General features: G+C 38.0%; 1 protein-coding gene across 2 annotated transcripts in view; it reads left to right on the top strand.

Annotated features, from left to right (window-relative positions):
* The window catches only part of REXO5 (RNA exonuclease 5), a 60,302-nt gene that overhangs the window by 17,177 nt on the left and 29,391 nt on the right, over nt 1-13,734 (top strand). For both annotated transcript variants that reach the window (XM_004020820.6, XM_012104209.4), the window contains exons 6-9: nt 7,429-7,517; nt 8,740-8,855; nt 11,018-11,156; nt 11,299-11,393. In XM_004020820.6, coding sequence (XP_004020869.3) covers nt 7,429-7,517; nt 8,740-8,855; nt 11,018-11,156; nt 11,299-11,393 — 439 coding nt within the window. The remainder of the gene's footprint in view (nt 1-7,428; nt 7,518-8,739; nt 8,856-11,017; nt 11,157-11,298; nt 11,394-13,734) is intronic.

Raw genomic sequence — 13,734 nt, forward strand, 5'->3', positions numbered from 1 at the left:
TACTATATTGATTCTTCAGTCCACAAACATGGTATTTCTCCATCTATTTGTGTCATCTTTGATTTCTTTCATCATTGTTTTATAGTTTTTTGTATATAGGTCTTTTGTTTCTTTAGGTAAATGTATTCCTAAGTATTTTATTCTTTTCATTGCAGTGGTGAATGGGATTATTTCCTTAATTTCTCTTTTTGTTTCTTCATTGTTAGTGTATAGGAATGCAAGAGATTTCTCTGTGTTAATGTTATATCCTTCAACTTTACTATATCATTGATTAGCTCTAGTAATTTTCTGGTGGTGTCTTCAGGGTTTTCTATGTCCAGGATTATGTCATCTGCAAAAGGTGAGTTTTACTTCTTTTCCATTCTGGATTCCTTTTATTTCTTTTTCTTCTCTGATTGCTGTGGCTAGGGCTTCCGAAACTATGTTAGATAGTAGTGGTGAAAGTGGTGAACAAGACTTGTCTTGCTCCTGATTTTAGAGGAAATGCTTTTAATTTTTTGCCATTAAGGATAACGTTTACTATGGGTTTGTCATATATGGCTTTTATTATGTTGAGGTATGTTCCTTCTATGCCTGCTTTCTGGAGAATTTTTATCATAAATGGGTGTTGAATTTTGCCAATGGCTTTCTCTACATCTATTGAGATAATCATATAGTTTTTATCTTTCATTTTGTTAATATGGTATATCACATTGATTGATTTGCAAATATTGAAGAATCCTTGCATCTCTGGGATAAAGTCCACTTGGTCATGATGCGTGATCTTGTTAGTATGTTGTTGGATTCTGTTTGCTAGAATTTTGTTGAGGATTTTTGCATCTATGTTCATCAGTGGTATTGGGCTGTAGATTTCTTTTTCTGTGGCATCTTTGTCTGTTTTTGGTATTAGGGTGATGGTGGCCTCATAGAATGAGTTTGGGAATTTACCTTGCTCTGCAATTGTCTGGAAGAGTTTGAGTAGGATAGGTTTTAGCACTTCTGTAATTTTTTGGTGGAATTCACCTGTGAAGCCATCTGGTCCTGGGCTTTTGTTTGTTGGAAGATTTTTTATTACAGTTTTGATACCATGCTTGTGATGATGGGTCTGTTAAGATTTCTCTTCCTTCCTGGTTCAGTTTTGGAAGGTTATACTTTTCTAAGAATTTGTCCATCGCTTCCAAGTTGTCCATTTTATTGGCATATAATTGCTCATGGTACTCTCTTATGATCTTTTGTATTTCTGTGTTGTCTGTTGTGATTCTTCGTTTTCATTTCTAATTTTATTGGTTTGATTCTTCTTTTTTTCTTGATGAGTCTGGCTAAGTTTGTCTATTTACCTTCTCAAAGAATCTTTTAGTTTTGTTGATCTTTGCTATAGTCTCCTTTGTTTCTTTTTCATTTATTTCTGCTCTGATTATTATGATTTCTTTCCTTCTACCAACTTTGGGGTTCTTCTTTTCTTCTTTTTCTAGTTGCTTTAGGTGTAAAGTTAGGTTGTTTATTTGATGTTTTTCTTCTTTTTTGAGGTAGGCTTGTATTGCTGTGAACCTTCCTCTTAGCACTGCTTTTACTGAATCCCATAGGTTTGGGGTTGTTGTGTTTTCATTTTCATTTGTTTCTATGCATATTTTGATTTCCTTTTTTATTTTTTCCATGATCTGTTGGTATGCAAAAGTGTGTTGTTTAGCCTTCATATGTTTATATTTTTAAATAGTTTTTTCTTGTAGTTGACATCTAATCCTACTGCATTGTGATCAGAAAAGATGCTTGAAATGATTTCAATTTTTTAAAATTTACCAAGGCTAGATTTATGGCCCAGGATGTGATCTATCCTGGAGAATGTTCTGTTTGCACTTGAGAAAAAGGGCAAATTCATTATTTTTGGGTGAAATGCCTTATAGATATCAATTAGGTCTAACTGGTCTATTGTATCATTTAAAGCTCATGTTTCCTTGCTAATTTTGTTTGGTTGATCTATCCATAGGTGTGAGTGGGGTAGTAAAGTCCCCCACTATTATTGTGTCACTGTTAATTTCCTATTTCATACTCATTACCATTTGCCTTATGTATTGATGTGCCCCTATGTTGGTTGCATATATATTTATGATTGTTATATCTTCTTCTTGGATTGATCCTTTGATCATTATGTAGTGTCATTCTTTATCTCTTATCATGGTCTTTATTTCAAGGTCTATTTTATCTGATATGAGTATTGCTACTCCTGCTTTCTTTTGGTCTCCATTTGTATGAAATAACTTTTTCCAGCCCTTCACTTTCAGTCTGTATGTGTCCCTTGGTTTGAGGTGGGTTTCTTGTAGACAGCATATATAAGGGGTCTTATTTTTGTATCCATTTGGCCAGTCTTTTTCTTTTGGTTGGAATATTTAACCCATTTACATTTACCATAATTATTGATAAGTATGATCCCATTACCATTTGCTTTGTTGTTTTGGGTTCTTTTTTATAAACCTTTTCTGTGTTTCCTGTCTAGAGAAGATATTTTAACATTTGTTGAAGAGCTGGTTTGGTGGTGCTGAATTCTCTCAGCTTTTGCTTGTCTGTAAAACTTTTGTTTCCTCCTTTATATCTGAATGAGATCCTTGCTGGGTAGAGTAATCTTGGTTGTAGGTTATTCTCTTTCATAACTATGTCCTGCTATTCACTTCTGGCCTGAAGAGTTACTATTGAAAGATCACCTGTTATCCTTACGGGATTCCTCTTGTGTGTTATTTGTTGCTTTTTCCCTTGCTGCTTTTAATATTTGCTGTTTGTGTTTTATCTTTGTTAGTTTGATTAATATGTGTCTTGGGGTGTTTCACCTTGGATTTATCCTGTTTGGGACTCTCTGGGTTTTTTGGACTTGGGTGGCTATTTCCTTCCCCATTTTGGGAAGTTTTTTACTGTTATCGCCTCAAGTGTTTTCTTATGCCCTTTCCTTTTGTTTTCTTCTTCTGGGACACCTATGATTCCAGTGTTGGGGTGTTTAATATTGTCCCAGAGTTCTCTGAGGTTGTTGTCATTTAATTCTTTTCTTTTTTCCTCTCTGCTTCATTTATTTCCACCATTCTATTTTCCACCTCACTTATCCTCTCTTCTGCCTCAGTTATTCTACTGTTTGTTCCCTCCAGAGTGCTTTTAATCTCAGTTATTGCATCGTTCATTATTAATTGACTCTTCCTTATTTCTTCTAGGTCTTTGTTAAATATTTCTTGTATCTTCTCAATCCTTGTTTCTAGTCTACTTATCTGTAACTCCATTTTGTTTTTAAGATTTTGGATCATCTTTACTATTATTTTGAATTCTTTTTCAGGTAGACTCCCCATCTCCTCCTCTTTGGTTTGTCATGTTCCTTCACCTGCTGAATATTTCTCTGCGTTTTTCTTCTGTTTAGATTACTGTGTTTGGGGTGCCCTTTCTGCAGGCTGGAAGTTTGTGGTTCCTCTTAATTGTGAAGTCTGCTCCCTGTGGATGGGGTTGGAATAGTGGCTTGTCAAGTTTTTTTTTTGGTTTGGCGAACTTGCGTCTGGGTTCTGGTGGGTGGAGTTGGATCTCTTCTCTCTGGAGTGCAATGAAGTGTCCAGTAGTTAAAGAGTCGGACACGACTGAGCGACTGAACTGAACTGTACTGAATGGGTTTGGCATGGCTTTGGGCAGCTCGTCTTTTAATGTTCAGGGTTGTGTTCCTGTTTTGCTGGAGAATTAGTGTGGCTTGTCTTGGACTGGAACTTACTGGCTCTTGGTTGGAGCTTGGTTTCAGTGTAGTTGTGGAGACTTTTGGGTGAGCTCTTGTCTATTAATGTTCCCTGGAGTCAAGAGTTCTCTGATGTTCTAAAGTTTTGGAGTTAAGCATCCTGCCTCTGGCTTTCAGTCCTTCTCTTACTGTAGCCTTAAGACTTCTCCTTCCATACAGCACAGAAGATAAAACCCTTAGGTTAATGGCGAAACAATTCTCCATAGCCAGGGACACCAGGGAGATTCACAGAGTTATGTAGAGAAGAGAAGATGGAGGAAGGAGATAGAGTTGACCTCAAGTGAAAAAGGGAGAGTCAAAAGGGGAGAGAGCAGTCAAGCCAGTAATCAAATCCCTAAATGAAAATGGATACTGAACACTAGATTCTTAAAGGTACAAAATTGCTAACAAATATCAAGAAGCAAAGATTAAAAACCTAGAATAGAGGTTAGACTCTTATAAGTACAATATAAAAAATATAAAACAAAATCACAAAAATTAAAAAAAATTATATATATAGAATTTGTTTTAAAAAACTAAGTTTTTTTTGAAAGGTAATAGTAGGCTATAAAAATGAAAGGTAAAGGAGTAATAAAGAACTAAAATTTTTTTAAAAAATTAAGAAGCGATAACAGTAAAAATAAATCTAGGAATTTCTATGGAGCTGTTATGAACAGTGTGGGGTCAGTTCAGTGTCAGATAGTCCCTTGTTCCAGCTTGTAGTTGTTCTCAAGTTCTATAGGTGCCCCTCAAATGTGCACAGTCTCAGTATTAACTGCCGAGTTTTAGTCTGAGGCACCTGTCACTTCCAGAGTGGTTCCTCCTTCTTTATTTTGGCTTCCTCTGTTTGCAAATCTCTTCAGTGTATAATTTCCGCCCTGACACGGGGGTCAAAGGTGGCCACTTATTTAGGCTCACTTGTTCAGTTGTGTTGTGGGGAGGGAGGGACACTGCAAACAAATACTGCTGGCATGTGGGGAGTGCTCATGGTAGATAGACCACACTGGGTGTGCCACAGCCCAAGGCGGCATGTACTTCCTGGGTCCACACTTCTCAGGCTCCAGGGTGCTCTGCAAGGGCGCTGTCCCAAGTACGCCCTGCATTCTGTGCACTTCCCAGGTCTAAGCTGCTCAGGTTCTTGGATTCTCCACGGAGGGACAGACCCAGATGGGCTGTGCGTTTTGTGCCCTTCCAAGGTCCAAGCAGCTTATGTGAGACCTGGTGTTTGGCGACTACACTGTTCCAGGTGGGCTGTGTGTCTTATTCACCTCCCAGGTCCTGGCTGCTTGGTTTCCCAGGTGTGCAGTGAGAGCACAGTCCCAGATATGCCATGTGTCCCCTCTGGGGAGCTGATCTCAGGCTGCGATACTCCTGGCAGATGTCAACTGTCCAGGATCCCAGGAAGACATGGTTAGCAACTGGGAGCCTGCTCAGTTTGTTGGAAGATGTTGTCTCTGGGGCCAAGATTGCAGCAGCCTTTTGCCTCCCAGCTCTGGCAGTCACATGCCTATCTTTCTGCCTTTAGGGAGGGAGAGCCCTATACAGCAGCCAGCTTGCTGTCCTTTGGTATTTGCTCAATCCTCTGTTATGTGAGTACACCAGGGGTCACCATGTGTTGTTAGAGCCTTTTGAGGGAAAGGTCTTTTTTTCTTGTCTCTGTGGAGCCCATGGTTTGGATTGCTGTCTCACATTAGCTCCCTCAGATTGTCCTCAGGGCATTCAGGCCCGATCCTTGTCATGAGCCTCTATGCCACTTCTCCATCTCCACTTGTAGTTGCACATATTCTGTGGGTTTTTTTTTTTTCTCCTGGTTGTGTTGCCCTTTAAGATTCCAAAACTCCCCACAGACATGCCTGTGAGAGGGCTTCCTACTGTTTGGAAACTTCTCCTCCTTCATGACTCCCTCCCCAGGATGGGTCTCCATCCCTAAATCTTCTGTCTTAGATTTTGTCCTACCTCCTTTCAAAGAGATTGGACTGCCTTTGTGGGTGCCTGGTGTCCTCACCAGTGTTCAGAAGTTGTTTTGTAGAAGTTGCTCAACATTCAAATGATCTTTTGATGAATTAGTTGGGGAGAAAGTGGTCTCCCCATCCTATTTCTCCTCTATCTTTGGACCGCTTCCCCCCAAACTGTTTTACAAGGCAGCTGCACCATTTTACATTCCCTCCAGCAATGTATAAGGTTTCCAATTTTTGCACATCCTTACCAACACTTGTTATACTCTTTTTGATTATACCCATCCTAATGTGAATTAGTATCTCATTGTGATTTTGGTTTGTATTTCTCTGATGGCTGATGATATTCAGCATCTCATTATATGCTTATTGGCCATTTGTATATCTTTTCAGATCCTTTGTCCATTTTTTAATTGGGCTGTCTTTTTTTTATTACTGGAGATCTTTTTGTATTCTGGATACATAAATTTCCTCTTAAAATAGATTTACTTAAAGTAAAAAAGCTATTTGTAAGATGGAGTTAACAGTTCATATATCATAGGATTGCCGTGAAGATTGAGTTAATGTACAGAAAAAGCTTAGCATGGGGCACATAGTGCTTTAAAAAAGTTATTTTGTGGTATTATTGATACTAATACTACAGATACGGAGGTCAGCAAGTACCATGTCTCCAAGATTTGAGAATATTCCTTTTGGGTTAGACTGTTTTGATTCTTTTAATTGTAATCAGTTGGAAATTTCAAGGTACTGTGACATAGAAACTGGTCAAAGCTTTTCATACTCCCCTTAGTTTCTTGTCAGATAAAATCTAAATGTTACCTTTAACTGTTTCAGCTTCTCTCTGAAGGTAGGAATCTTCAGTGATTCAGACACTTTTGGGCTTCTGAGATGAATGTGCCTGATTTATTGACTTAGGAAGGGGTATCCTAAGCCTATATCTGAGCCTCTGTAGGGAATTTTCAGGCTGGGAGTCTAGAAAATGCAGCACATTTCTAAAAAGAGATCTCAGAGAAATTTTAAGGGTACTAGAGTGTATATGGTGAATGTTAGTTAAACTTTCGACCTTCAGTGAAATCCTTTCAGATCTCTGCTATGATGGAATTTCATTCCTACTTTTTCTTGTTTTGTTTCAGTTCAGTTCAGTCACTCAGTCATGTCCGACTCTTTGTGACCCCATGAATCGCATCACACCAGGCCTCCCTGTCCATCACCATCTCCTGGAGTTCACTCAGACTCATGTCCATCAAGTCCGTGATGCCATCCAGCCATCCCTTCCTCGGTCGTCCCCTTCTCCTACTGCCCCCAATCCCTCCCAGCATCAGAGTCTTTTCCAGTGAGTCAACTCTTCGCATGAGGTGGCCAAAGTACTGGAGTTTCAGCTTCAGCAATACCACATACAGTCATTTGCATACTTTATTCATCCTCTGTTAGTGCATACATGGAAAAGGTCCCGTGACTTTGGATTTAGGTACAATTTGTTATTGCTAATAAGGGGGAAAAAATTGTTACTTGGTAACTGCAAGGAAACCTAGGCCCTAGCATCCCCAATAACAGCAGCCTACATTATTCTCCCCAAATATAAAAATGAGTAGATGGATAAAAAATTAAGGACAGAAATTATCTCATTTAATCTTCATATTTCAGGTGTCTAATATAGAGAAATGCCCCACAAATGTGGAATCTCAGTTTTCCCTGAATAAATATAGGAGTGATATTTACCATTTCTAGTTCTAAAGGTAAATGTTTTATTCCTTTTCCTCCTAGGTTTTCCTGACTGTGAAAACTTTGTGCCTACCAAATGTAATGGTTCTGTAACAGACAACAGTCCTCTCTTTGGCCTTGACTGTGAAATGGTAAGTGCTACTTTTGATTTTCAACTGGAGTGTTGCACACTAGGGTCTAGTTGTCTTGATTGTGTTCAGTTCTAGCATTCAGTTTAAATAACTGAAAGTGGACCCATTTCATGACATTTTAGGAAAATTGAATCTTTGCTTCAGGATGAGGAATAAATATCACATAAGTTTTCTAACTAGTCAATCTAATTTTTGATTATTACTCAAAGTTGATTGCTTCTGTTTTTTTTTTTTTTTTTTTTGCTGCACTGAGACTCTGTTGCTGTGTACAGGCTTTCTCTAGTTGCAGTGAGTAGGGACTACTCTGTAGTTGCAATTCAAGGGCTTCTTGTGGTGGCTTATCTTGTTGCAGAACATAGACTTTAGGGCACATGAGCTTCAGCAATTGGAGTTCTTGGGCTTAGTTACTCTGTAGCAGCATGTGGAATCTTCCCAGACCAGGGACCAAACCCATGTCCCCTGCATTGGCAGGTGAATTCTAAATCACTGGACTACCAGTTGAAGCCTGCTTCTTTCTTTTGCACAGGTTTTTTCATTGTTGCCTTGAAGACTTGCCGCAATTACCATTGATTTGACTTGGTTTTACACATTTAAGATTAGAAGAAGGATTTCCCTGCTTAAGCTTCCTTTATGTTTTACTTTGTCTAAACCTCCTTTCAAATGCTGTGTATTCCCTCTCACTTAGTGCTCAAGTAATATTTTCTCAACTCTTTTAACAGTGGATAAGATCTAAGGATTTGGAGTCATATCAGGGTGTGTATCCTGGCCTTGCCTGTCTCCTTGGACAAACTAATTTCCTAATTCTCCCTCTGGGAAGTGAGGATAATGTTAGAGGCTGTTTCATGGGGTTATTATGAGATGGTATATGAAACACCTAGTATTGGTTTAGATAATAGTGCATGCTAGTGATACTTAGCATGATACTGGGTTGTAGTACACAGTAAGTGGTACAATTGTAATTGATGTTATTGTTTCTGTCCCTCTTAAGCACATCCTTCCCAGAGAAATTGTACTGTGTTGGTTACCTATAACTATAATAATGTTCAGTAGTCTGCCTAGCTTTAATTTCATTCATATTGGATCTTTTAGTCAGCAAACAGCTGTACTGTTGTCTCAGAGACCCCAGTAGATTAGAATAGATGACAGCTGATATAGTCTTAAATAATGAGAGAAAGCAAGAGCTTCCACAGTTTAGCAGCCTAACTACATCCTAATCTTTCAGTGCCTTACATCCAAGGGAAGAGAACTAACACGTATCTCACTGGTTGCTGAAGGAGGCGGCTGTGTTATGGATGAACTTGTTAAACCTGACAACAAGATTGTGGACTACCTCACCAGGTATTTTTAACCCTGCTTCCAGCTCTCGATAGATGTCAGACTAGGGTGGAATGAGACTTACCAGGAATAGCCTGTAGCTTCTATTTAGTTAAGTATTGTCTACTTACTATCAAAGAAAAGGCTGGGGTACCACAACTGTAAATTTTAATACTGAAATTGTACAATGTTGGTATATAATGCTCTTATCCTTCTTGCGCTCTAATTTCCCTATGACTTTAAGTTGCCAGAATATTATCTTCCTTGTCAGAATCTGAAAGTTGTAGCAACTGCCAAATATCTTTGCTCTCTGATAAGACCCCATCTGAAAAATCTATAAATCATCTTTTGGTTGTCAAATGATCTTAGGCCTTAATCTCCCTTGGCCCCAGAAACCAAAATGAAACTAAGTTTTTCCACAGCAGAAATTAAAAAAATTTTTTTATCATTCCAAAGATTAGCATGCAATTTCAGAATGTACACAGTACTGTTATTAGGCAAAGAAAAGCCAGGAAATATTACTGTTGTTGCCCTTTGTAGTTACATCTATCAGTTCAGGCTTACTTAGGCACAGAGAGGCCATGATAATGATGAAGACTGTCCTATTAGTAGACAAGACAATTACACGATATTGTTAGAGAACAGTCATATGTACAAAGCTGTATGTATAAGTGTGTTTGTCATAGTATTGCAAAAATATGGGAATATGAATATAGGGGGTTGGTTAAAATGAAAATGGGGTGTTGGTTAAAATGGTATATCTACTTAATGCAGTACTCTAACCATTTAAAAGGATGTGCTAGAATAGATTTAGTGATATGAAAATTTGTTCATGACATATAGAAAATGTTATGTTTATATTATATAGAAATATGCATTATGATTGCCATGTAGCTTGTGGGATCTTAGTTCCCCAATCAAGGATCAAATCTGGCCCACCGCAATGAAAGCAGGGAATCTTAACCTCTGAACCACCAGGGTAGTCCCATGATAACATTTTTAAAATTTTATTTATTTTTTCATTTTTAAAATTTAAATTTATTTATTTTTAATTGGAGGACAATTGCTTTACAATATTGTGTTGGTTTATGCCATACATCAACATGAGTCAGTCATAGGCACACATATGTCCCCTTCCTTGTGAATCTCTCTCCCACCTTCTACCCCATCCCATCCTACTTGGTAGTCACAGAGCACTGGATTTGCACTCCCTGTATTATACAGCAGATTCCCATCAGCTATTTATTTTACATATGATAATATATATGTTTCCATGCTACTCTCTATTCAACCCACCCTCTCCTTTTCGCCATGTCCACAAGTCTGTTCTTTATGTCTGTGTCTCCATTGCTGCCCTGCAAATAGGTTCATCAGTACCATATTTCTAGATTCTATATATATGAATTAATATATGATATTTGTTTATCTCTTTCTGACTTTACTTCACTCTGTATAATAGACTCTGTGTTCATCCACCTCATTAGAACTGACTCAAATGCATTCATTTTTATGGGTGACTAATATTCCATTCTATATATGTACCACACCTTCTTTATCCATTTGTCCATGAACATCCTAAGTTGCTTCCACGTCCTATCATAAATAGTGCTGCAATGAACATTTGGGGTACATGTGTCTTTTTCAGTTATGGTTTTCTTAGGGTTATATGCCTAGTAATGGGATTGTTGAGTCCTATGGTAGTTTTATCCCGTTTTTTAAGGAATCTCCATACTGTCTTCCATAGTGGCTGTATCAATTTATATTCCTACCAACAGTACAAAAGTGTTCCTTTTCTCCATACTCTCTCCAGGATTTATTGTTTGTAGATTTTTGGATGATGGCCATTCTGACAGGTGCATTTCTGAAATAATGAACCATGTTGAGCACTTTTTCATGTGCTCATTAGCCATTGCATTTTTATAAAAATGAAATATACATGAATATATATGTATCAAAAAATATGAAAGGGTATTTATTAAAGTGTAAAAAGTGATCTCTGGGTAGTGGGATTATAGGCAGTTTTTAATTTCTTCTTTGTTTATTTTCAACCTTATTACACTAAGCATTTATTAATGTTTTATGAATTTTTTAAAATATTCTTTTCGAGTGGCTTTCCAGGGAGGAAAACTTAGTAATATCCTGGTTTTTCCATTTCTCTGTTGTTTTTTTTGTTGTTGTTGTGAAAGTTTCTCAGGAATCACAAAGAAGATTCTTAAACCAGTGACAACCAAACTCAAAGATGTACAGAGACAGTTGAAGATCCTTCTTCCTCCTGATGCTGTGTTAGTGGGCCACTCCTTAGATTTAGATCTCAGAGCACTGAAAGTGAGTATCTGATTTAGGACTTAGTTTTTCTAGCATATGAGCCTGTTTTATCTATCTTAGATCTAAAGCCTTCTGTTTCCCAGTCCACTTATTTTTTCCTTTAGCATAGGATGCTACTCATTCTATTCTCTTTCCTCCTCAGATGATACATCCATATGTTATTGATACGTCATTGCTTTATGTCAGAGAGCAGGGCAGAAGATTTAAGCTCAGGTTCTTAGCCAAAGCTATTTTGGGGTAAGTTTGTTTGAATATTATATTATTATCCTGATAGACTGCATATAAGTTAGCAGATTGTATCTTATTTAAAGCATATTGCAAAAGTTTGGCCTCTCTGCTCTTCCTCTCTCTTAGTTTGTAAACATTATTAGGAATTCTGAGGTCCTAACTTCAGAGAGAAGTATGACTCATAAATGGAAAAACTTTGGGAATACAAAAAGGAGTTACATTCGTAGCTGAAGGTTGATGGATAGAACTGGACAGAAGAGGCAGAAAAGTTACCCAAAACTTTGAAACATAACATTCCTATATTGATAGTATCCTACTACGTATAAACACATGTATAATGATGTTCATTATAGTGTGGTTTAAAATAGCCCCCAAATCTTCAGATATTCTACAAGACTAGTTAAATAAATTATGGTTATCTATATAAATGATGCTTTGTTATTGAATGTGATGATATGTGCTAATAGTTCAGTTCAGTTGCTCAGTGTGTCCGACTCTTTGTGACCCCATGGACTGCCCCACACCAGGCCTCCCTATCCATCACGAGTTCCTGGAGTTTACTCAAACTCATGTCCATTGAGTTGGTGATGGCACCCAACCATCTCATCCTCTGTCGTCCCCTTCTCCTCCTGCCTTCAATCTTTCCCAGCATCAGGGTCTTTTCAAATGAGTCAGTTTTTTGCAGCATGTGGCCAAAGTACTGCAGTTGCAGCTTCAGCATTACTCCTCCCAATGCATATACAGGACTGATTTCCTTTAGAATGGATTGGTTGGAATCCTTGCAGTCCAAGGGACTCTCAAGAGTCTTCTTCAACACCACAGTTCAAAATCATCATTTCTTCAGTGCTCAGCTTTCTTTATAGTCCAACTCTCACATCCATACATGACTACTGGAAAAACCATAGCTTTGACTAGATGGACCTTTGTTGGCAAAGTAATGTCTCTGCTTGTTAATACACTGTCTAGGTTGGTCATAACTTTTCCAAGGAACAAGTATCTTTTAATTTCATGGCTGCAGTCACCATCTGCAGTAATTTTGACTGTGACTGGTGATGGAAGTAAAGTCTGATGCTATCAAGAGCAGTATCACATTGAAACCTGGAATGTTAGGTCCATGAATCAAGGCAAATTGGAAGTGGTCAAACAGGAGATGGCAAGAGTGAATGAACATTGACATTTTAGAAATCAGTGAACTAAAATGGACTGGAATGGGTAAATTTAACTCAGATGACCATTATATCTACTACTGTGGGCAAGAATCCGTGAGAAAAAAATGGAGTAGCCATCATAGTCAACAAAAGAGTCTGAAATGCAGTACTTGGATGCAATTTCAAAAATGACAGAATGATCTCAGTTCATTTCCAAGGCAAACCGTTTAATATCACAGTAATCCCAAGTCTAGCCCTGACCAGTGATGCTGAAGAAGCTGAAGTTGAAGGGTTCTATGAAGACCTATAAGACCTTCTAGAACTAACACCCAAAAAAGATGTCCTTTTTATTAGAGGAGATTGGAATGCAAAGGTAGGAAGTCAAGAAATACCTGGAGTAAAGGCAAATTTGGCCTTGGAATACAGAATGAAGCAGGGCAAAGGCTGATAGAGTTTTGCCAAGAGAATGTACTGGTCATAGCAACACCCTCTTCCAACAACTCAAGAGAAGACTCTACACGTGGACATCACCAAATGGTCAATACCGAAATCAGATTGATTATATTCTTAGCAGCCAAAGATGGAGAAGCTCTATACAGTCAGCAAAAACAAGACTGGAAGCTGACTGTGGCTCCGATCATGAACTCCTTATTGCAAAATTCAGACTTAAATTTAATGAAGTAGGGAAAACCACTAGACCATTCAGGTATGACCTAAATCCAATCCCTTATGATTATACAGTGGAAGTGACAAATAGATTCAGGGGATTAGATCTGATAGAGTGCCTGTAGAACTATGAATGGAGGTTTATGACATTGTAGAGGAGGCAGTGATCAAAAGCATCCCCAAGAAAAAGAAATGAAAAAAGGCAGAAAGGTTGTCTGAGGAGGCCTTATAAATAGCTATGAAAAGAAGAGAAGCAAAAGGCAAAGGAGAAAAGGAAAGATATACCCATCTGAATGCAGAGTTCCAAAGAATAGCAAGGAGAGATAAGAAAGACTTCCTCAGTGATTAATGCAAAGAAATAGAGGAAAACAATAGAATGGGAAAGACTAGAGATCTCTTCAAGAAAATTAGAGATACCAAGGGAATATTTCATGCAGAGATGGACTCAATAAAGGACAGAAATGGTATGGATCGCTCAGAAGCAGAAGATATTAAGAAGAGGTAGCAAGAATACACTGAAGAACTATACAATAAAG

This window comes from Ovis aries, chromosome 24 (assembly GCF_016772045.2).
Source record: "Ovis aries strain OAR_USU_Benz2616 breed Rambouillet chromosome 24, ARS-UI_Ramb_v3.0, whole genome shotgun sequence".
Lineage (NCBI taxonomy): Eukaryota > Metazoa > Chordata > Mammalia > Artiodactyla > Bovidae > Ovis > Ovis aries.